At 36.8% G+C, this 24,920-nt stretch overlaps 1 protein-coding gene across 1 annotated transcript in view; it reads left to right on the forward strand.

The window, feature by feature from the left end:
* necab3 (N-terminal EF-hand calcium binding protein 3) overlaps positions 1-19,190 on the forward strand; it is a 73,872-nt gene extending 54,682 nt beyond the window's left edge. The window contains exons 11-13 of the mRNA XM_047348691.1: positions 1,351-1,428; positions 1,738-1,829; positions 18,227-19,190. Of these exons, the coding sequence (XP_047204647.1) occupies positions 1,351-1,428; positions 1,738-1,829; positions 18,227-18,255 (199 nt within the window). The 3' untranslated portion in view covers positions 18,256-19,190. The remainder of the gene's footprint in view (positions 1-1,350; positions 1,429-1,737; positions 1,830-18,226) is intronic.
* The last annotated feature ends 5,730 nt before the right edge of the window (positions 19,191-24,920 follow it).

Consider the following 24,920-nt stretch of genomic DNA (forward strand, 5'->3'; position numbering starts at 1 on the left):
GATTGCTCATTGCACCAGTAAGAGCAGAGTGTGAAGGTTCAATTAGCAGGGTAAGAGCACAGTTTTGCTCAAAATATTGAAATGCACACAACATTATGGGTGACATACCAGAGTTCAAAAGAGGACAAATTGTTGGTGCACGTCTTGCTGGTGCATCTGTGACCAAGACAGCAAGTCTTTGTGATGTATCAAGAGCCATGGTATCCAGGGTAATGTCAGCATACCACCAAGAAGGACGAACCACATCCAACAGGATTAACTGTGGACGCAAGAGGAAGCTGTCTGAAAGGGATGTTCGGGTGCTAACCTGGATTGTATCCAAAAAACATAAAACCACGGCTGCCCAAATCACGGCAGAATTAAATGTGCACCTCAACTCTCCTGTTTCCACCAGAACTGTCTGTCGGGAGCTCCTCAGGGTCAATATACATGGCCGGGCTGCTATAGCCAAACCTTTGGTCACTCATGCCAATGCCAAACGTCGGTTTCAATGGTGCAAGGAGCGCAAATCTTTGGCTGTGGACAATGTGAAACATGTATTGTTCTCTGATGAGTCCACCTTTACTATTTTCTGCACATCCGGGAGAGTTACGGTGTGGAGAAGCCCCAAAGAAGCGTACCACCCAGACTGTTGCATGCCCAGAGTGAAGCATGGGGGTGGATCAGTGATGGTTTGGGCTGCCATATCATGGCATTCCCTTGGCCCAATACTTGTGCTAGATGGGCGCGTCACTGCCAAGGACTACCGAACCATTCTTGAGGACCATGTGCATCCAATGGTTCAAACATTGTATCCTGAAGGCGGTGCCGTGTATCAGGATGACAATGCACCAATACACACAGCAAGACTGGTGAAAGATTGGTTTGATGAACATGAAAGTGAAGTTGAACATCTCCCATGGCCTGCACAGTCACCAGATCTAAATATTATTGAGCCACTTTGGGGTGTTTTGGAGGAGCGAGTCAGGAAACCTTTTCCTCCACCAGTATCACGTAGTGACCTGGCCACTATCCTGCAAGAAGAATGGCTAAAAATCCCTCTGACCACTGTGCAGGACTTGTATATGTCATTCCCAAGACGAATTGACGCTGTATTGGCAGCAAAAGGAGGCCCTACACCATACTAATAAATTATGGTGGTCTAAAACCAGGTGTTTCAGTTTCATTGTCCAACCCCTGTATGTTTATTATTAGTTTATAAGTGACTCTTTACACTTCATTAAAATAGGCTGTTGTTTTTTATGAAAACTTGTTTTTTAAGACTTTCTCCCAAGATTAAAAACTGCCTTCTCTTGCAACTCACTTTTGTTATTTTTCTTCTTTTTGACCCACTCTTATTTTCTCCTCCAGTGTGTCTGTTCAGAAGCTCCCGGGAAAGTCGTGTTACATAATGTATGAGTTCTGGCAAGACCGCATCTCCTGGATGAGGTTCGTACACTGCGTGTGAGTGTGTGTGTGTGTGTGTGTCTATGCAATAGATATTGGCACACTATTTGGCACTGCTAATTCCTTGATGGAAATGTTCCCTCACCAGAGAAGATGAGCAGATGGCCCATCTCTCTGTTCACACAGACAAACTCAAACACACACACAGACACAAAGGTGATCCTTAAATGATACTAAATGGTGTCAATAGATATAACAGATACCATTGATTTTTTAAGCTTTGATGCATGTGTGATAAAGTTATTTACAGACAAGTTTTTACCTCTGCTTTATCTTTTTATGGCTTTGTAGCTATCTTCAGTCCAATAGCAGCAAAGATTTCCAACGCTGCATCATTGACATGATGGAGGATGCTGAGATAGTTTCTACCATGTTGCTGCCAGGTCTGTAACTTTGCATGAATGTGGCTGTATGTAAATGCATGTTAAATATCTTGCTGAAGAAATTAGGTCTCTAGATTTGCTGGAATTTTTAATAAAATAGGACTTCATTGTGGCAGAATGCAATACATTTTTGTACCACTGCACTCTAATTCCAGCTTTAGAGCTATTTTGTTTACAGCATTTTAGACATGTTTGAAACTTTTCACTCTTCATGGCATAGAGTTTTGAGATCCACAACAATACATGAACAGAGACAGCGATATACATAGAATCTACCTTTTATGGGCTGCATTTTCTCAAAAACTGATGTATATATGGGTGCAGGAATTATTTGACAAGTTGCATTTATGATTTGTGCATAGATTGGCATATCAATTCAATTCAAAGATAATTTATTGATCCCTGAGGGGAAATTAGAATTCCAGTACCACCCATCCAAACATACATCATGACACAAAACAAGGGGGGGGGATGGGTCACCGAGGCTTTGCTGCCCACTCACAGGCGCTGCCCTTGCTAGATGAGAAAAGAGGCCACATTAGGAAAGTAGAGGGAAAAAAATCATATTTCACACTTTATCCTTAGCAGGATACAGTTTGAGATTGCAAAAAAAACCTCAGCACAAAGAAGCAACAAGTTTACAAAACATCATCATGCTGGGAACGGTGAAGGTGGTGTGAGGGGTGCATATGTTTATCTTGAGCATGTGTGTGTGTGCAAGTGAGTGTGTGCAAGTAAGTCCATGAAGCACTGTCACAGAGGCCATTGTCCTTGATGATACGTTGGAATGTTCATCAACCGGCCACAAAGTTCTGAGCAGGTCCACAGATGTCCTCAGGGAAGGGAGGGGGCAGAGGGAGCAGAGCGTCATGTTTACATAACTTCCAGGAGAAGTTGAAGATAGCCGGCCATCAAGGCCATGCAGGGGAGCCAGATTCAGAAAAACAACAATTATTTGGGTTAGGCTGACTCTTAATTTTCCATCAGCCTTGAGAGTCTCGCTGGTGCTTCTCAAAGGCGAATCCAAACAGCCAAATTCCTGGTCTTTCGCCAGATCCGAGCAAACAACTTTCTCCAAGATTTATCCCATTTCACCCCTGAGTCCAGGAACCGCAACCTGCCTGCGATCCTGTGTAAGGATCACATCCAGTCTGCAATTCAGCTCACGTAACATCTCAGTCTGAGTGCTGATCTCCCTGAAGATCCCATCATACAGGCCAGGCATCCTTACAATTGCCAGAACAGCTGCTGACACTCTCCGAATTTCTCGATATGCCAGGTAACCGCTGACTCCAAAAAGCAGAAATCCTAATATCAAACATCCAATTATATGCACATCTTCCACATCCTCAACTGACATTATCGACAAACACACAATCCTCCACTTCTGCCAGGAGTCCGTTGTGTATCCAGAGAAAAACGTCCAGTCCGGACAAGTTGGGCTCTCCTTCACCCTGTCTTCTCGAGAATATTTTATCAATTGCATTGAGAGACCACCTGACCAAATCCATAACTAAGAATTTGGAAGATATGCAAGAAGAGGCTCCAAAGACAAGACACAGAGCTGAAGCAGGGCAGATATGGGAGGGGGTGGGAGACAGAAAAAGCGTCCACCTCCACCGAGAGCAGAAAGATAATATTTCAGCATACTAACAATAAGTTGTGGATACAACTATCATTTAAATACCATGCCCTTATTTAATTTTGGCTTTGGTGATTTAGCCTACAGAATTTGTGACATGGAGAATATAAAATGGCAAAAACATTAAGGAACTTCGTTGCAACAGAAGAATATTGACATGCCAAGAGAAAAATACAGGACAAGAATTTTTTTTCATACAAATCTCTACAAATATTGTGTAATATGGCAGTAACTTAGAAAGATTTGACCTTATCGAGTCCTTCTAACAGCCTTCCAACCCATATTAACTCATAAAAAGATATGGGAGCACAAAGTTAATTTGAACTGTCCTCTGCAAAATTGTGCAGATATAACCACTAGGATGGACTAACATTCTCCAATAAAACTCTTTTTCACAACATGAAAAGACCAAAATAACCTTATATAAATCCATACACATAATACAGAGACATTTACCAGGAATTCCAGTTCTTTTTATATTTTACTTTGCTGAACCACACATCTACTTTCCTCTATGGGGTTTAACTTCTTTCCTATGAAATTATAAGTATATAGTCATATACTGGCTTTATCAACAGTTTTCTTGTGGTGCATTTCTTTCACTTAAACATTTAACAAGTGGCCAGTATCCATCAAGATCATTTCTCTGGAAGTCTTGTATTACTGAGGCCGCACGGTCGATCATTATTAATTCTAGAAAATCTTTTAGCCAATTATTCATATTGAAGCAATTGGCCTTTGACACCTTCCAGTTCTTTAAATGATCATTTTCACAGAGAGAGATGCAAATGTTATTGCTGCTTTGCACCGTCCACCTTTGCTCCCAACAAACCCACCTCAGAACATATAACTTGTTCCCCCATAAGTGTACCTAAACAATCTTGAACTCCTTCCCAAAAACACCTTATATCCAGGCATTTCCACAACATATGTATTAAAGTTCCTTTCTTTCCACATTCATGACAGCACAGTTCTGACAGCTGAGGGTTCATTTTATATAATTTGTATGGGGTTATTGTCATATTGTTTTTAACGGATTTGACCCACATGCAGAAAGCAATCCAGGAGACAGTTTTTTTACAGTAAAGTGTTTATTTACATAGCAGCGAAGTGAGCAGGGAACTGGAACCGGGATACCAACTGTAAAAATAAACAGGATGGTAAGCAGGGATAACTCTGGGTCAAAACTAATAAATAATAATTCTACCTTACTGGATTGATGGAGCGATCCGCCAGAGGGGGGAGCGGAGAGACCAAGAGGTTGTTTACCTGCGAGACTGGTGATGGTGGATAATGGTGTGCCAAGATGATTAGTTGGTCCAGGAGTTTCAGAAGTAGGTGCAGTGGAAGGAGGAGGGAGGACAGGGTTCAAGAACGGAGATCCAAGGAGCGATGAAATCAGGAGGCTGCCAACCGCTGTGATCCAACGAAGTAACAAGAGGCTTGAGTCATAATTCATGGAGCTGGATCGCTTCTTTCCAGAAGTGGGTCATCCAGACAGAGTTCCATGCCGAAGGCAAAGTCAGGTTCAGGTAATCCTGCAAGGTAACAGATTCAGATTACCAAAAACTCAAGGCAAGGACAAGACAAAGGTAATGTGGCTTGAGCTGTACCACTAAGGGCAACGCTCTAGCAGTGAGCTGCTGGCAGCCTCCTCTTGATATATTCCTTAGCAGGTAATCAGGGGAATAGAGAACACCTGTCACCTCTCCTCCAGGTTCCACGCCATCTAGGGGCTAAGCACAGTAAAAGCACCAAATAAGCAGACAGGGCACAGATCCTGACAGTTATATGTTTGGTGGAATATCTTCATCTGAATAATTTTATATCTCATGAATTTTGATCAATAATTTGTACGTTGTATTATATAGTTTCATTGTTCAGGATATTAATTGTTTTCCAAGATCTAGCTGCCATTGTTGTTTGGCTATATCAATATCATTGCAAAAACAGGGAGAAATAAGTGTACAATTTAGAGACTGTACCTCTGCCTATTTCAATCTCTAAATTTGTCATCCAGATCCTTATCTTCCCCTGGTGCTTAACCACTAGAAAATGACTTTATGGCTGTAGTAATCTCTTCATCTGTAGTATATTTTTTAAATTATTCCTATGTGCTGCTTTAATTGAAGGTAAGTATATTTTACAAAAGAATGTATGAATAACATTTATGTCAGGGTTCCCTTCAGACTCACAAAATTTCTCATAATTTTTAAAGCGTAGATGTTTTGTTTTTGGTCCTGTATTGATTGTCCATTGCTATCATGTTTCTTTAAAATGTGGTGTTTAGATTCAATTTGTTTAATTCTCATGGACAGCATTTTACCTGCCTTATCTCAAGATTCAAAATGATTAATTCTTAGTTTAAATAATGCAAATGCCGTTTCTTTGTGCAATATTTCTTGTAATTGTGCTCTACATAGCAGCAAGGAATCCCTTAATGCTTGATTATCTGGTCACTTCATGTGCCCTTCCTCAAGTTTATTAAGTTGGTCTTTGTGAGGGTGCTGGGAATTATCTCCCTCAATAAGATGAAGCACACATGTACAGGGGTTGGACAATGAAACTGAAACACCTGTCATTTTAGTGTGGGAGGTTTCATGGCTAAATTGGACCATCCTGGTAGCCAGTCTTCATTGATTGCACATTGCACCAATAAGAGCAGAGTGTGAAGGTTCAATTAGCAGGGTAAGAGCACAGTTTTGCTCAAAATATTGAAATGCACACAACATTATGGGTGACATACCAGAGTTCAAAAGAGGACAAATTGTTGGTGCACGTCTTGCTGGCGCATCTGTGACCAAGACAGCAAGTCTTTGTGATGTATCAAGATCCACGGTATCCAGGGTAATGTCAGCATACCACCAAGAAGGACGAGGAGTAAAAGAGAGCTGGAAGAAAACAGTTCTGAAGAAGAGAGAGTAGTTAGGAGGAAAATCGGAAGGGAAGAATGTAAAATAATATTAAAGATAAAAAATGAAGAAGAAAAAGAGAACCTGAGTCCTATTTCACTATCTAGAGAAATAAAAAAAAAGATAGGAGATGTTGAAATGGTGAAGGTCTTGAGAGATGGAAATATACTGGTGGTGTGTAAAACCGAAGAACAAAGAAGAAAGGCTTTACAAGTTGAAAACATTTGCAAGAAAACAGTGACAGAGAGGAAGATTATTGGAGAAGATAAAATCATTCGGGGGGGTAATTTATGTCATTCCTCTGGAGGAAGATATAGACAAGTTAAAAAAAAGCATTGTTGGTGCAAAGATAAAAAATCTCAAAAGACTGACAAAAAAAGTAAATGGAGAAAGAGTAGGAAGCCTATCAATTTTAATAGACTTTGAAGAAAAGGTGTTGCCACAAAATGTTAAAATAGGATATCTGAGTTTTTCTGTGAGGCCTTTCATTCCTCCACCACTAAGATGTTTTAAATGTCAGAGATATGGTCACATAGCAGCAGTCTGCAAAGGAAAACAAAGATGTCCAAAGTGTGGAGAAGATCACAGAATTGAAGATTGTGGGGAAGAAGTGCAGGAAAAATGTTGCAATTGTGGAGGGCAACATAGAGTTACATTCGGGGGATGTGAGGTAAGGAAGAAAGCAAAAGAAATTCAACAAATTAAGATGACTAAAAACATAAGCTATGCCGAAGCAGTCAAAAATGTACAGAAAGAAAGATCAAGGGATGAAGGTCAAATTAGGATTCCAGATTATCAACAAAGAAAAGTAGAATCAGAGGAAACTGTTAAAATGTCTGTGGAAAAACTGATTATTCATAGCTTATGTCATTAACTGCACTGAACAGGCTAAACACAAAACAGAAAAGATTAAAATAATAGTCAGAGGAGCAGAAAAGTTATTAGGGTTTAAAGAAGGATCTTGGGAAAACATTAATAAAAAGTTGGAAACAGATGGGAGGCAAGGAGGAACCCCAGCTGATAGAAATATATGATAATATTACAGTGGAATGCAAGAAGCTTAATCGCTAATGGACAGGAATTTAAAGGGTATATAGATGGAATTGAAGAAAAACCAGAAATTATATGTATACAGGAGACGTGGTTAAAGCCAAACCTAGATTTTGTGTTTAAAGGGTACAATAGTATCAGAAGGGATAGAATAGAAGGAAGTGGAGGAGGATGTGGAATATTTATAAAAGAAGGGATACAATATCAGATATTAGGAAAAGGTAAAAATTTAGAATACATAGTAGTTGAAATTTACAATAAAAAAAAATGTAAGATAATACATTTTTATAATCCATGTAAAATATTATCATTTAAGTTGATGGATGAATTAATGGGATACTTAGAAGGAAAAGTAGTCTGGTGTGGAGATTTTAATGCTAACAGCACATTATGGGGAAAATGTAATGATACAAATGGACAAGTTATTGAAGAAATAATGTAAATAAAAAAATTGGTATGTATAAATGATGGAAGAGGAACAATAATTAATGTAAAAACAGGTACAGAGTCTGTGACTGATTTAACAATAGTATCAAATTGTTTAGCCAATAACTGTGAGTGGGACATTGACAAAGATACAACAGTAGGCAGTGATCATTACCCCATTAAAATCATAACAGGAATATTAATAAATAACAGGAATACAGGATTATATAAAATATGGAACTTTAATAAGGCTGATTGGGAAAAATTTAAATATTTAAGTCAAAAGAAATTGGAAGAAATAGATGAGTCAATTGATATAAATAGTTTAAATATAAATATCTGTAAAAAAAATCTTACAGGCTGTAGAAGAATCAATAAAAAAAGGAGGAAGAAAGAACAATAAAATAATTGTGCCATGGTGGACAAAAGATTGTAGTGAAGTAATAAAATTAAGAAATAAAGCATTTAAAATGTTAAAAAGTAACCCAATTTATCAGAATCTAATTGAGTACAAAAGAAAGCAGGCAAAGGTAAGAAAGATTATTAAACATGCAAAAAGAGAATATTGGAGAAACTTTTGTAATACCGTAGGGAGAGAAACAAAAATTTATCAAATTTGGAAAACGATTAAAAGAATGAAGGGTATTAGAAAAGAATATGGATATCCTATATTAAAAATAGATAATATAACTATAATGGAAGATAAAGAAAAAGCAGAAATATTAGCTAAAACATTTAGTAAAATTCATAGTTCAAATAATATTAGTGAAGAGGGGAAGAAAGGTAGGGAAATCACAATGATGAAATATAAAGAATTAATGCAAAATAATGTAGATACAAATAAATTAATAAATAAACCATTTACACAAGGAGAATTGAACTTTGTAACCAGGAAAACAAAAAATACATCACCTGGAAAAGATCAAATGTACTATACGATGATAGAACATCTTAATGACAAAGCAAAAGACAAAATATTAGAATTATACAATAAAGTCTGGGAGGAGGGAGAGCTGCCACAGAGCTGGAAGGAAGCAATAATTATTCCAATAGCTAAACCAGGAAAAGATAACACAAAACCAGAAAATTATAGACTGATCGCATTAACATCAAATAGTTGTAAAATAATGGAAAAAATGATTAATAATAGATTAACATATTATTTAAATATTAATGGATATATATCTAGAAATCAAAATGGGTTTAGAAAAGGGAGAAGCACAAATGACTCTGCATTATGTGTAGAATATGAAATTAGGAGAGCACAAATAAACAAAGAAAATGTAGTAGCTGTATTTTTCGACATAGAAAAAGCTTATGACATGATGTGGGTTGAAGGATTATTAATTAAATTAAATAAAATGGGTATTACTGGAAAAATGTTGAACTGGATTAAAGATTTTTTATCAAATAGAACAATACAAGTAAGAATTGGTCAAGAATTGTCAGGTAAATATATAATAGATAATGTTACTCCTCAAGGAAGTATTATAAGTCCGTTATTGTTTTCTATAATGATAAATGATGTATTTCAAAATATTGGTAAGGACGTCGGTTGCTCACTATTTGCAGATGATGGAGCTATATGGAAAAGGGGTCGTAATATCAAACTTATTGAAAAGAAAATACAGGATGAGATTATTAGAATAGAACAATGGGCAAATCAATGGGGATTTAAATTATCAGTAGAAAAAACAAAAGTAATGGTGTTTACACAGAAAAGGAAAAGAGAAAATATAAAACTAAAATTATACAATCAAGTTTTAGAACAAGTAAAAAATATAAAATTTTTAGGTATATGGTTTGATGAAAAAAATATATGGAAAGTACATATAGAAAGAATCATAGATAAATGCAAAACAATATTAAACATTATGAGATGTATGGCTGGTATTGATTGGGGAGCAGATCGAACATCATTAAAAAGAATTTATACAGGATTAATTAGATCAAATATTGATTATGGAAGTATAATTTATGGATCATCAGCAAACACTCCTCTTATAAAATTAGACAATATACAACATCAAGCTTTAAGAATTTGTACAGGAGCAATCAGAACCAGTCCAATAGCAGCACTTCAGGTAGAAATGCGAGAGATGCCATTAGATCTAAGAAGGAAACAGTTAGCAATAAATTACTGGATAAACTTACAAAGCAATAATCCGGATCATCCCACACGTGATATTTTAAAACCATGCTGGGAAAAAGAAAAAAAAACAAGTTAAGAGTTTTGGTTGGATTATCAATAATATAGCAGAAGAATTTCAAATATATGAAAAAGAAATAAGTTCAATGTTGCCTTTGCCAGTAGTGCCACCGTGGCTGTTACCAGAAGCAGTGGTGGATATGGCATTGATGAAAAAGAAAAGGGATACGAAATGTAGTTTAGATTCAAGTATAATACAAGAATGTATAAACAATTATTATCATTATGTCCAGATTTACACAGACGCATCAAAAACAGATGAAAAAATAGGAGTAGCATTTGTAATACCGGAATTTAAAATAAAAGTAGGAAAATAAATTACAGATGGATTATCAGTATATTCAGGAGAATTATTAGCCATATTGTTAGCAGTGCAGTGGGTGGAGGATATAAAACCATTAAAAACAATCATTTGTTCAGACTCAAGTTCAGCATTATTAAGTTTAAAACATAATCATTCAGAGGGTAGACCAGACATTTTGTTGGAAATAAAACATACTTTATTTAGAATACAAAGAATGGGATTAATATTAGTGTTTTTATGGGTACCAGCACATGTAGGAGTTGGAGGGAATGAGAAGGCGGACAGGATAGCAAAGAAGGCAACACAAAACAACATTAGCTTTATAATAAATATTAGTAGGTCAGAGGCAAGAAATATAATTGAACAGAGAATCAGGAAAGAGTGGCAAAAAAGGTGGGATGAAGAAAAGAAAGGAAGATGGTTTTACAGAATCAACAAGATAGTAGGAGAAGTAAGAACTGGAAGAAGGAGCAGAAAAGAGGAAAGATTAATTACAAGATTAAGAATAGGACATACAGGACTTAATTCTACATTGTTCAAGATAAAGAAACATAATACAGGAAAATGTGATCATTGTGGAGAGGAGGAAACAATAGAACATGTAATATTGAAGTGTCAGAAATATGAACAAGAAAGAACAATTTTAAGGAGAGAATTTGTAGGTATTAAAGAAAATTTTATTTTGAGAGATACTTTGCAAAGAAGTTTAGGTAGCAAGCATATTCAAATTATAATTAGATTTTTCAAAAGCACTAAATTAATAAATAGAATTTGATTGTTGTAATAGTAAATAAGATTTAAAACCATGAAGAACCACACTCCATACCAGTCGGTGGCGGTAATGCACATCATAACGTTATTTGCCAACTGCCAAAAAATAACACAGAAGAAGAAGATTTGGTGTTTCTTTTTTTTTTGTTGATGTGGGGTTATTGAAAAAAGATTAATTCCTGCCTGATCTGCTGGTGCTGTGACTCTGGTGCCAGAAACCGTAACTGGTGAGACCTATGTGAAAGTCTTCTTGAAAAATTAAAGGAAAACATTCAGAGCTCTGGAAAATTGCTGAAGCCTGTTGTTGCCTTTTTTCTCTTATGGTCCTCTTCGTGTCTGCTGGTTTTCATCCTGTTTGAGGAACGGACCACTACATTTGGTGGCAGAAGTGGGATGTTTCACTGCATCATTGGAGGTGGACAATATTAAGAGTTGACAACATGGGTCCAAAAGCACAAGCAAAAGCCCAAAAGATGGATGTGGCAGAGTACTGTCTGGAGGAGGGTGCAGCAGGAGGAGTGCCCCTCCTGCCTTTTTTTATCTTATGGTCCTCTTCATGTCTGCTGGTTTTCATCTTGTTTGAGGAATGGACCTCTACAGTCTTTTTTCAATATGTATCTCAGAGTCATCGACATTTCTTTGTTTGCATCTGCAGACTCAAGCACACCCTCCTTTAGTCTTAAAAACACTATATTTTTCCTTACACTCTCTGACTCCAGGTTAGATACTTTACTTTTCAGCTGCTGCACTTTTTTGTGTGCATCTTTATTGTCTTCAAGATTGCTTATTCGTTGTTCTGCATTTGCCGCCTGGTTAATGACTGCACACGTTTCTGTTTTCAAACTTTTTAAACTTTCCTTCAGTAAATCAATTGATATCAGCAAACTGCTACAAACGTTTTTGAGCCCATTGTGGAGGATTTTCCTCAGCCATTCTTTGTTGTCTGTAGTGTTCTCATTCTCGATACAGCTTGATTTTCTCTGCTGCACCACAAGTCCACACTGCCATAAACTGTGTACACAATCTAAAGCCTGATGGAATATTCTGAATTGAGCATTAAAATCTTTGAGCACCAGCCAGACAGCCAAAGTGCTCTTTTTCATGTTTCCTTTCAAAAACAGATAAAATAAATAAAACGGATAAAAGAATAAATACATTTAGAAATATGCAATAAAATATATCAGAATAAAAACAACAACAAAAACAATATCATAGATGTGTGGACAGGGATGAAGAAGATCACAGGCTTCAAGAAGGATGATCAGACCGATGGAGGTCTGGACAGAGCCAATGAACTGAACACATTCTTCAATAGGTTCAGTTCAGAAACAAGCTTCGCATCCTCCTCTCCTGCTCACAGCCAAACAGACATTCCACCTTCCTTTGACCCACAGGACCCACAGCTGTCCAGTAACACCTCACATTTGTTATCTTCCACCTCAGCCCTAGACCCTTCTGCTTCTACATGTTTGCCTTCAACCATATCAGAAGATGATGCTTCCTTTGCTTCCCCCTTCCACCTGTGTGTCTCAAGAAGTAAAGTGAAGATGCAACTGGTGAGACTGAATAGGAATAAGGCTGCAGGTCCAGATCATGTCAGCCCTAGAGTCCTGAAGGCCTGTGCAGAGCAGCTCTGTGGGATTCTGCAGCACCTCTTCAACCTTAGCCTGGCCCAGAAGAAGGTTCCAGTGTTGTGGAAGACCTCCTGTCTTGTTCCGGTACCAAAGAAAACTCACCCATCAGTCCTCAATGACTATAGACCTGTTGCCCTGACATCTCACATCATGAAGGTCCTAGAGAGACTCCTGTTGGCCCACCTGAGTAAGCAAACAGTAAACCATCAGGACCCCCTTCAGTTTGCTTATCGCTGTGGAGTTGGAGTTGAAGATGCCATCATACACCTGCTTCAACAAACCCACTGTCAACTGGACAAAGCCAGCAGCACTGTGAGGATCATGTTCTTTTATTTCTCCAGTGCATTTAATACAATCCAACCTGATTTGCTTTGTCAGAAACTCCAGAAGACTCAGGTGGAGGCCTCAACAATCTCCTGGATCAAAGACTACCTGACAAACAGACCACAGCTTGTGAGACTGAAGGGTTATGAGTCTAACCAGGTAGTCAGCAGCACAGGAGTACCACAGGGGGCTGTACTCTCACCATTCCTTTTCACTCTGTACACCTCAGACTTCCAGTACAAGACAGACTCCTGTCATCTGCAGAAATACTCGGATGAGTCTGCAGTCGTGGAGTGGATCAGAGATGGACAAGAAGCTGAGTACAGGAAGGTGGTGGACCGCTTTGTGGCATGGTGTGGAAACAATCAACTCATTTTGAACGTGACTAAAACAAAGGAGATGATTGTAGATTTTAAGAGAAACAGGAATAAGTCAAAAACTATTTCTATCATGGGAGAAGTGGAGGTGGTGGAGGAGTATAAATACCTCGGTGTTCACCTGGACAACAGACTAGAGTGGAGATGCAACTGTGAAGCCGTCTACAAGGGACAGAGCAGACTGTACTTCTTGAGGAAGCTTAGGTCCTTTGGTGTTTGCAGCAAGATGCTGCATATCTTCTCTAAGTCTGTTGTGGAAAGTGTGATCTCTTCTGCCATCATCTACTGGGGTAGCAGCATCAGAGCCAGGGACTTAAAAAAGCTCAACAAGCTGATAAAAAAGGCTGGCTCTGTTCTGGGGACTCCTCTGGAACCTCTGGAGATCATTGTGGAAAGACGGATTCTTCATAAAATGAAGAACATTATGGAGAACCCTGAGCATCCTCTTCATGAAACTGTCCTACAACAACAGAGTGTCTTCAGTCAGAGGCTTCTTCAGATCTGCTGTAAGACGGAGCGCTACAGGAGATCCTTCCTGCCCACAGCCATCAGCATCTACAACGGCTCTTTGAAGAAACCCTCATAATGAGCTACAACATTTAATTTCCCTTTGGGATTAATAAAGTATTTTTGAATTTGAATTGAATTGAATTAAAATGTTGCAATGCTACTGAGTATTAAAGCCTTCCTGAATAAAAAGGTCTTAAATAACTCGGGGCCCATGGTCTTTGAGGAGAACATACATAGAAGTATATAAAATACAATCTGACAATAACTGATCCAGCAAACTAAATTCATATTGGCACTCAACAAACTACCAAATAGTCATTTTGTAACAGCCTTATCTCATGTCGGGCATGAGGATGTCCCTGGTTGTTAAAAACATTGAACCACAGATTCTCTGAAGCACTTGTACTGCCTTGGAAATGTTCCATACCCACTTTAACAACTGATGAGCAAACATAATCTGTGATAGTTTACTGTCAGAAAATGTGGTTTTAAATGACTCTTATAAATGTCTACCTGCTGAAAATGTATCACTGTTCTTAAATAGCAGCTGTCATATTTCACAGGAGTTGACTGACCCAAGCAGGAATATAAATTACAATCAGTGGAAACATGATCTACTATAAAGTCTTCAAAAATAATATACAATTAAATATATTGCATGAGTGATTTGACCATTATAATGATAATTTATCTTGTATTATCCATTAAAAATACTGATCTCAAAAGTAATACAAAGGTACTCAGTGGTGAAGTGCATGAGTACAAAAATGTATTGTTTAAGTGTACAAAATGGAAGTAGCCTCAGATGAAATGGCTGGGTATAAACTTAAGGGCACAAATTATCTGACCTTGAGCCTCCTTCACTGCCTATTGGCTCTAGAGACTTTAAGCTTTTTTTTTTCAAAGACTAAGAAGAGGTAATGCCACCTATTATGGGTTTTTTTAAGTAACTTTTTCTCTGTATTTATTTTCATAATAGCATCTTGTGTTAATGTGCTAATGGACCAGTGCTTAGGGTGACTTCAACACACATAAAACAACCCTGAACCCCTGATGACGACAGTCTTTCTTCACAGCCATGGTGATATTTCTATGGTTATTGGTATGCTATTTCTAACTCATAAGTCCAATGCTGCTGTGTAAGTAATTGCACATTAGACTGCAACTCCAGTTTGTAAGGAGAGGAAGCCGGCAGCTCTATCTTCATTACCAGCAAATTTGCTCATTACTTCTAAGATCAGTCACATTTCTGGTGCTTTCAGAATTGTTTGCCACTATGCAAGCAGAGAGCTGTTTTTCCTACTGTGTGCCCATCAGTAACTCTATTGAAGTGAGTTCTTAGAAAAAAACTACCTGCCTGCATAACAAAATTAATCAATTTGTGGAGATTCATTCTAATTACTCAACTCTGTTTATGCACAGAGTTAAGTGGCATGTATCATAAAAGTGCAGAAACAATAAACAAACAGACTCCTAGTGCCAAACCCAAATAGAGTAATTGGATCTTTTTATATACTTTTATTGTTTTTCAAAGTTTCCTTTAGAACAGTTGTAAAAGTTGATTGACACTTAGGAAACATCTAACACAGTGTACAACTTGCACAAACATTTGAACTTTTTTACATCTTGTGGGGACCTTTAAGGCAAGATAAGATTTTAAAACAACAACAAGCTGTTGAAAATAGAGTATGGCAAAATTGCAAACATGGCTTCCATCTGACCTGTGAGCAAAGGTTACAGGGAGAAATTCATTTTTGAAAGAAAGCCAAGAGAAGCTCTGTTTAAAGTTTAAACATTTAAACAAAGGTGCTCTGGTTAGATTAGACAGAAAATGAACTCAATGGCCTACATGCAAAGACTGGTGACAAAACTATTCTGGTACACCACGACACACCAACCTCGAGGAAAAACATGGTAGTGGCAGGATCATGCTCTGAGGATCTTCTTTTTCAACAACACATTTTTCAGAATGTAATTTTTCAAAAATTTTGAAAACCATGTATTTTTTCCATCGGTTTAGAGCTGTAAGGTTGAAAATTATGGTTGTAATATGACAAAAGTGAAAAGTCTTGAGGTGTGAATACTTTAACAAGGCAGGTTAATAAAAGACAGCATATTGGGCATAAACAGACTATGGTCAGCTATATATGCCTAGGTGATACGCCAGTGACGTATTAAGGTACATTGGAAAAATAAGCTTGAAAAGCAGTTATTCGCCTAACAAATAGCTAGGTAGAGAATTAGGAAATATGAATAAAAGTATTTAGAGTTTTGTTTTATTAGCTTAAAAAACAACATAACAGATATTTTAAAAAATACAATACTTTCTATTTTTATATAACTGCCTATGGTGCCAAGTGGGAAACTCGCCCCCTTGACTTAATATAGTAAGATCATAACATAAAAAAGGCCATAAATTTTTAAATGGTGTGATTTTTTTCTTTCCTCTAAATGTTTTATTTTAATGTTGAAATTTTCACATTTATTATTAACTTAGGTTAAATATAATTGTTCTGTCCTCACAGAGGTTATAATTTAATGTATGCTGAAACAACAAATTCAAACCTCTCTGCGCATTCTTAATTTTTAAATTGAGAGAGGGATTTTATATTTTCACAAACAGACTTTCACATGACACAGACACTTCTGCACTCTGCTCATTATCATCAACATCATTGACTTCTCAGTAAACGTCAAAGTAGCATGATTCACAGCCACTCTGTTGCAGGCCACTACCATGACTCTACCATCTTGACATTTGATTAACTTGGTATTGACAAGACTGAACTATATGTACCTATACAGAGAAACTGTTAGTTATCAGTTCTGCCTATTTGCATATCCATTGGGGGGTGATGATTTGCTGTGTGGGCTGTGTAAGTTTCGCTAGTTGCTAGGCTGCTTTACGTAGTTTGTTTACTTGCACATCTGTGATTTCCCCATGTATGGATGCTGAGAGCTTCAGACATAAACTGAACAGTGCTAGTGCAAACGCTGGGAAGTCTTGAAACCTTCTGGGGAACAGTAGGAACAACATACAGTGAATGAAATCATAGACTAAAAGCAAAGCACTTTTCTAAACAGTTATGAAACATCAAGTCAATGAAAGTGTGAGATGCTTTATTCCCCTGTATGCTTTGTTAAGCTTTGTTGGGTTCGGAGAAGTTATTACTTCAGCCTTCTGTTGATGAATTTGTTTGTTGTTAAGCTACATCAGAGATATTTGGTTGCCAAGGATTGTGAGGAAGATGGAGGATGGTTTATATGATGCACGTCAGAGAGGTAGGACAAGATCAACTCTGGAGACAACAATATAAAAAAATAAGCAAAACACACCTTTGCAATGATCTTGGGAGGTGCTCTAAGATATTCTTTGTTGAGCTGAAAGGTTAACAGACTCTGCCTCTGTGTTAGGTTATTTTGTTTTTTTGTTTTTTTCAAGAGGAGCTGTGCACCAGCTGGCATTTGTGAATTTGTTGTGTGTTTTTTGTGTATTACCAGTGTATTAACAAACTTATGCATATAAAATCAGCAATTTGGTGTTAAATATACAGTGGCTCTTTGCACTCTTGTTTAAAAGGTCAGGTTTCTGAACGTTGTGAACGTTAAAATTTAACCATTCATCTCACATAAAAAGTGACATTACATATTGTACAAATCACCTCTAAGACAAACTAATTTATTAGAGGAAAAATCAAAAGGTCCAATAACCCTGTTACTTAATTGTGCATGCACTTAAACTAATAATTTGTTAATACTTTAATAAAAATCATACTTTTGATATAATTTCCACATTCATTTTTATTCAGTTGACACATGCAATCAATCAAAGTGAATCTCTGTTGCAGCTGTGGTTGTTAAAGTGCAGTATAAATAGAGTATGTAAGTAAAATAAAGTATTATGCATATACCATTGCACATATACCATTCCACAGTGAAGACAGTCACCAATAATTGGAGTAAAAAAAATGGAATGACATGGAATCTACAAAAATTGGATGTTTCTGTAAAGCTGATATGAAGAAACGATTGAAACTGGTTAGTGGCGCTGCAAAAAGACTGACTGCTACAAGTAAATTAGTCTAAGATGGAAAACTGTAGCTTAATGAAATGTAAACTAGATGATTGATTTACTGATTAGATTAATGGGTGGTACCTGGTGATGTAAATACAAGTTATTCACTATATTGTTGTTCCACGAGTCTAACTTTCTGTTTTCTGTGTGTGTTTTTCTTTAGCTTCCTGGTGGATTATGACTAACAACTAACAACTGAATCTGGAATGTCACATCGACTGCCTACATGGTCACACAGAGAAAGACACTGGCACACCAATCCCACCTACCCACATGCATTCTAACATGGACACACACACACAGAGCAAAAGCATCTTCATGTTTTAATGCAAAAGAAAAAAAGCCACCCAATTTCAGCTGCTTTCTCTAATGTTCCAGTCTTTAGCCTTCATTGTTTTGCCACGTATATTCAAAGGCACAGCTGCATTCTCTAGCCTGCAAACACAAAAGTAATTGGTTCTCTGCAATGGAAAAGCCATTTAATGATTTCATAACCCCCTCTCACTTGTGATATGGCCACCTTTCTCCAGCAGTGTTTTTCTGACAAGGATAGATGGAGCCACCATCTTTGGAATGAAAATAACAGTTCTTGCAATGTTTTGTGTTTATAAAGATCTTTTTAACCAGTGCAAACAAATTTAATGAAAAGCCAGAAAATATGTGGAGATAAAGGACAGCTGCTTTTTAAACATGCATGTTATTGTGGCTTCTTTCCTCTGTACATGATGTTGTTCTATTCGTTCCTTGCATTTATCTAACCTGTTGTTATGTGCACAGAATCCAAAAATATCTGTTAATATAGCTACACCAGCCCTCTATTTACTGCTAAATATACAAGTGTTTGGGTACTCTATTAGTTAACCTTCAGCCATCCATATAAGTCGCATTCTATATCTCAAAATGTAAAAAATATATTTAAAAATGTGCGTATAAAAGATATGAAATACTGAGATTTCCTTGTATTGTTAAATATATCATGTTTTTATTTTGGCCATGGTGGACCTTACTGTATTTGTATATACAGACTTCTTGAACTGTACTGTATGGTTCCCCTTTCATTTGGTTTAGAAATCTACACAATGAAAAGACTGAAATGCAACTTTAATAAAAGTATTAAACTTTGAAAATGTTTATTCTGAAAAGGAAATATACAAAAGGTCTTGACCCTGTTTTCTATTGCTAGAGCACTTTTAAATGTGTATTTACTATTACTGGACTTGAAGCAATGTCCATATTAACTACTATTTAATTAGTTTCTTATCGGTTTAGTCTAATCATAGTACTTCAGATCCCAAGAACTGTAATCTCTATCCAAAAAAGTATATTTTACAAAATGTCTATTAGAATCTAGTTTAATGCAGTCAAATTTATATTGATTGATTTTCAATGGGTTGTATGTTAAACTTGCAACAAAGCAGAAAGGGACTGTCTACAAAATAAAGGTCTAAAACCATAGTGTATTCATCTTGCTTTGCTCCAAGACAAAAATAACACGAGAGATTATCTTAAGAACTGTGGGAACACTTTAGCAGCTAGATGCTAACATTATGAGCAAACGCTGATGAGAATTATGAGCAAAAGAAGGTCAAATGTGTCTTGGATAACGATTCCTTCACCTTGGGATACCGGAGACTGAAACTGATGGCATAACCTGCCTTCTAAATAATTCAACTAATAACTATCTGACCACCCGGTGGTACTTATAGAACATTAAAATTTCATTACCATCTGGTCATTTTCAGCTGATGTTTAAATAAGGACTATACAGATACAATGAGCCGTTGACATCAAGACAAAAGTAACACCCGGTCCAGACACAGTTAAACACTTTTAATTTCACTCTTGGTCCCAATACACATGCACTATTCTAACAGGGATGACATCAAAAGCAAAACATACTTTAAAGACATGATGACACTTGGTGTCCCACAAAGTTCTCTTAATTTCCTCATGTTTAAACCTATTGGACATGTATTTTTCAGTTTGTCAACATGACAATAAAGGAAACAATGTGAAATCAACCTAAAGATCTGTGGGAGACACCCGCTGTGTCTCAGAGAACATTATTTCCATATCTCTGAAGCTGAAATTGGCTGCTGAGATATCAGTAGCACCAGCATAGATGCATACTTCGCATCTTTTTTTAAATACATTAAAATGGTCTTAAAAATTAAACCCCAGATGTAGGAATGATGACACACCAGAGCTCAGAATTTACTAGTTGCAAGTTGGAAAACAAATGAGATTTGCTTACTTTTATGATGCTAATTACTATATGGCAGTTCAAGCTAATATCAGTGTTTCCTATACCATGCCTTTTATTGGTTTCAACACTAAAAAAACATGTTCAGAAACTGAGGTTTTACAACATTACATCTGTCATAAGTGTAAAACAATATGTTATGCATACAGCTTTCACTACATTCTAATGGTTTGGGAGCCATCCTGATACTGAACTCAAGGCTTTCTAACTCGAAATACGGACTTCTCGGGATGTTCTTGTCTTTTTGACTGGGAACTCCAATCAAATTCCCAGTGCAAATCAATTGCATCATTAGATCTCAGACACAAAGAAGTAAAGTTCACATGTAATGAAATAAATCTTGCTTTGGAAAAAAAAGATAATTTATCCTGTCAAAAAGCCCAGGGGTCATTGAAGAATAAAAGCTCACACTTGAAAAACCTCCACTGTAAGAATCACAAAACAAATCCTAGATTATATCTTGATGAGGTCCAAATTTGTTAGTACTGGAGGAGCTTTGCTGACAAATGTGGAGAGGATAGGTTCTTATCAGGTTGAGAGACACAAGGGAAAGGTTTAACTTTGTTGCATGACCTGCTTTAGAGAAGCTATCAATGTCGGTGGCTCTGTATGACAACTATTGTTACATACGGGAATTGATTTATCAGAAACACAAGCTATATGTGTTTATTGTGTCTTTGTTACAGTTAAAACAAGCTATGTCCTACTTAGAATGCATAGTTAAAATCTGTTCCACAAGCTAATGTTATCAAAGAAAGGAAGAGATCACATGTTAGAGAAAGGATATCAATTTTTTAGTAAAAGGATGCAGTCTCTGTGCCTTCCTAATAGAAATGATGCAACAACCTTGCTAATATATGAAAAAAATAGCATGAGGAAAAAGGAAAGGTGAGGACAAAAGGCAAAGAAATTGTTTTACTACCTTTCCTGCTTTAAGTGTTCATCTTACGTAAGGCTAGAAAACACGAACAAACTCTGAAGTTTCTTTAACAACTCTGGATCCAGCAAAACAATAGGAAAAACTGGTCAATAACACCAGACGTTCAACAAAAACAGTATAAGGTTTTATGTAAATTTTGCCAAGAAAAAGAAAGAAATAACCTTTCACAGAGTGAAACGTTTGGCTTTTCATTTGTTGGATTTGTTGGTTTGATTGAGTCCCAAAGCCTTAGAAATGTCTTTGTTACTATTTCCAGATTTATAGATGTCAGTGACTTTGTTTCTCATCTGTTATTGGATATCCTTAGATCAGAACGTGATGCATTGCTGTTTGAAATCATTTAGCCTGATTTATGTTGTCAGATAGGTACTATAAATGTGATTTCGTGATTCTACAGGTCTTGGAGCAAACAAGGCTGGTGAAATTGACCTCATTTTACCATGTGGTTCTGTGGCTAATCAATTAATATGTTACCAAACAAGGAGGAACAACTGTATTTTCATAGTACTAGGTTGATTTGGTAAGTTTGTTTTTTCCTTGATAAATTAAGTTATTGTGTCCCCTTCTCCATTGGCTAGATATGCAAACAGGCAATAGAAAACCCAAGTTAACTTTGTTTTTTTTAACAAGTGGTCAAGCCACCCCATGACGGAGTACTGCTCTGGGCAGTGTCTCATATTGCTCATGTCAAAAACCGTTACTGCTGATGGAAAAAATTTAAATGACAACCTTAAGACTAAAATGTTTGATGGAATGTTCCACTACCTCATCATATGACGTTATTTATTTTTATAAAACTTCAGCATTAATTCAGAGGTTAAATTAGTCGGGTCAAATGAGGTGCACTGAGACAGTATTCTTCTTCTGCCCTTAATCTAAGTCATCTGTACTTTGTTCACTTAATATTTCTCTATCTATTATCTATTATGCTGCATATTAAGGCCAGCCCTTGAATTGCTTTCAAAATCAAACTGGAAATAGTTGTTGCACCAAGATTACCCCCTCCCCACCCCCCGTCTGTGAAGAATGATTAAAATATGACTATAAATAATTAACTTCAAACTGTGCTCCATTTAAACAAATGTAGTTGTTTAACATTATTTTGGACCAATGTAATCCAGCAATAAACACATTTCTTTATACATCTGCATAATAGCAAACCTAAATAAGTGCCAGTGGTGCACTGATGTGTATGCAGGGAGAATTGGGATGCTGTGGGCGCACAGTGTATTTTTACCTGAACTATGGTGACACAAAGAGTTCATTTGAGCTGTATGGCATATACTCCTTTATGCCTCTACTATAAGTATAGAACAAGCTCTGAATTTCAATGAAGGTCCACATTAATCTGCACAGTGAGTTTGTTATGATACAAAAGGATAAGTACTAAAGCTACTGAAATGTTTTGTTTAAATTAGCAAACTCACATAAACAGGCAAATCATTGCACTGATTGGCATGGCAGGACTACTTGATGGCACTGTTAATGCAGGAAACACAAATCCACTAATCTCTTCTCTCAGATTGGTTTTTGCCATTAGAATACATGCACAAACCCTTACTGGTGTTTTTCAGTCCATATGCTCTATAGATACATTGTTTCACCTGATTTATTCTCTGTGCTGCAGTTATAGCAGGGATTGACTTAGTCTTTGTTCCATTTTTGCAGATAGTAGAGGGGCTTTGTGTGTTGTGCTAGAAGAGAGATGGGTGAAGCCACTGTGGAATGCATTATTCACCCAGGGTACATTTGTAGCAACTATGGAGATTTTGATTTGCAGTGATATAACATTTTGAAATACCATCCCTCCCTTTTTTTTTTTTTACCACATATGGTTCTGAATGGATGGGCTAAAGTTTAGTGTTAAGTTATTTATTCTTTCTTTCTTGGTTTAATATCTCCCATATCCTGACTGTGAAACCCTTTTTCTTTGAGTTAGTGAAGACACGCATAAGAATAGCCAAGGTTAAGCTTCCTCACTTATTTCAAATCATAGAGTTCTCAAAACACTAACTATATGGTTCTGTGCATGTCTCCTTGCGGCAACAGAAAGAGTGAGAGAGAAACACAACAAATGCTTTTTTCTCCACTTTCAGGCAGGTGTCCTTGGCTTTGACACATGAAAACACTGGACATCACTTCAGCAAACCAAAACCAAGGGCTAAGGTGACCCAACTGCATCTGGTGTTCTATTACATTCTCAATAAGCCATTTTATGTACCGCTAAAGGTTCAACAGTGGAAAAATAAGAAAAGCTTGAAAAATACAATAAAATGTAACAGATGTAAAAAAATATAATGTCAATAGGACATCTGGTCAGACATGCAGTATACAACATATAAAGATGATACCAAATTTAAAACTGGTTTTTTTCTTTGCAGATAAAATATAATGCTTTATTTTTTCCCTGATGTGATCATCTGCAGTATATCTTCTCAGAAATCCAAAGGCTGAGGCCAAAGGTGAGAAAAGCAACAGCTGTTGTCTTGTTTCATGTCTCGGTATCTGCATTTCTTTCAAGTTGGAGCCTCGATTGTGTGGGAGGTGACATGTTTAGAGGGCATTATGTGTCTGAAATACTGAGTCACTTGTCCTTGCTGGTTTAGAGACTCATGCAGATTGAGGCTTGACTGTACTGGTTTCCAAACATCCCACTCTTGTACAACTACTACTTTTAAATTATTTACATATATCTGGTTCTAATGTAGTTTTAGATTCTTTCTTTAAAAAAAAAAGAAATGTAGTGACTGCTGTAGGTTATAAAAGGCTCCTGTCAAATAAGATTTGTTGATTTTGTCCAGGTTGAAGCATTGTGAGATGTGGAGCAGACTTCCATCATCTCAAGAGGATTAAACATCATATGAGGTCCTAACAAGATAATCTCTTTCTTTCCTCCCTGTGACAGATGTTTGCATACTATTAGATGGTGAATGCTGACAGTGATATGTACAGTGCAATAAAATGTGGCAAAAGATAAGCCTACTGGCTCTTCTCTGATGTGAAAATATGACATCAGTGGGGCAAATTGACTATTTTTGTCATTCTTGATTGCTCACACAAAAAGAAAATCTTTGGGATATAATAGTATAAATCCATAGATTTCATTCACAGCCATGAAGTTTAAATCTTTCTGTGGTTGATAATTCTAACAACATTTATATTGTCAATATGCCAAAAAAGGCTGACATGGTTAACATATGCTTGCTGAAAATATCAGTTTAACAAAAACAGACATTGGTGCTCTAATACTGGATAGGAGGAAAGCTTTTGGTGCACACTTAGATTCTATGAAACTGTATGGGTGGCACGATAACACCCAGATATTTGCTGAGAACTATGCAGACATCTTATTACATCACAGCAATGACAGCTGAGCCCTCAGATGGAAGGTGGAGGACAGATGGGAATGTTGGTTATTCCTCCAATTCACTAGAGCGGACATTTCTGATTTCAGAAGAGATTTTATTTGTAACTTTAGATGTTGTAATATCTGCTCCCAGATATTTAAAAATCCTGTTGGCAGTGACGTCACTGTGACACATTGTGATTCTACTGGCTGGAATTCTCATAAGGTCATTACAATTCAGAAGGAAGAGAAAATAAACCCCAGAACAGAGGTAACAGATCTGAGAGTGTTGGTTTTACTCAACAGTA

Source organism: Girardinichthys multiradiatus, chromosome 20 (genome assembly GCF_021462225.1).
Source record: "Girardinichthys multiradiatus isolate DD_20200921_A chromosome 20, DD_fGirMul_XY1, whole genome shotgun sequence".
Taxonomy (NCBI): domain Eukaryota; kingdom Metazoa; phylum Chordata; class Actinopteri; order Cyprinodontiformes; family Goodeidae; genus Girardinichthys; species Girardinichthys multiradiatus.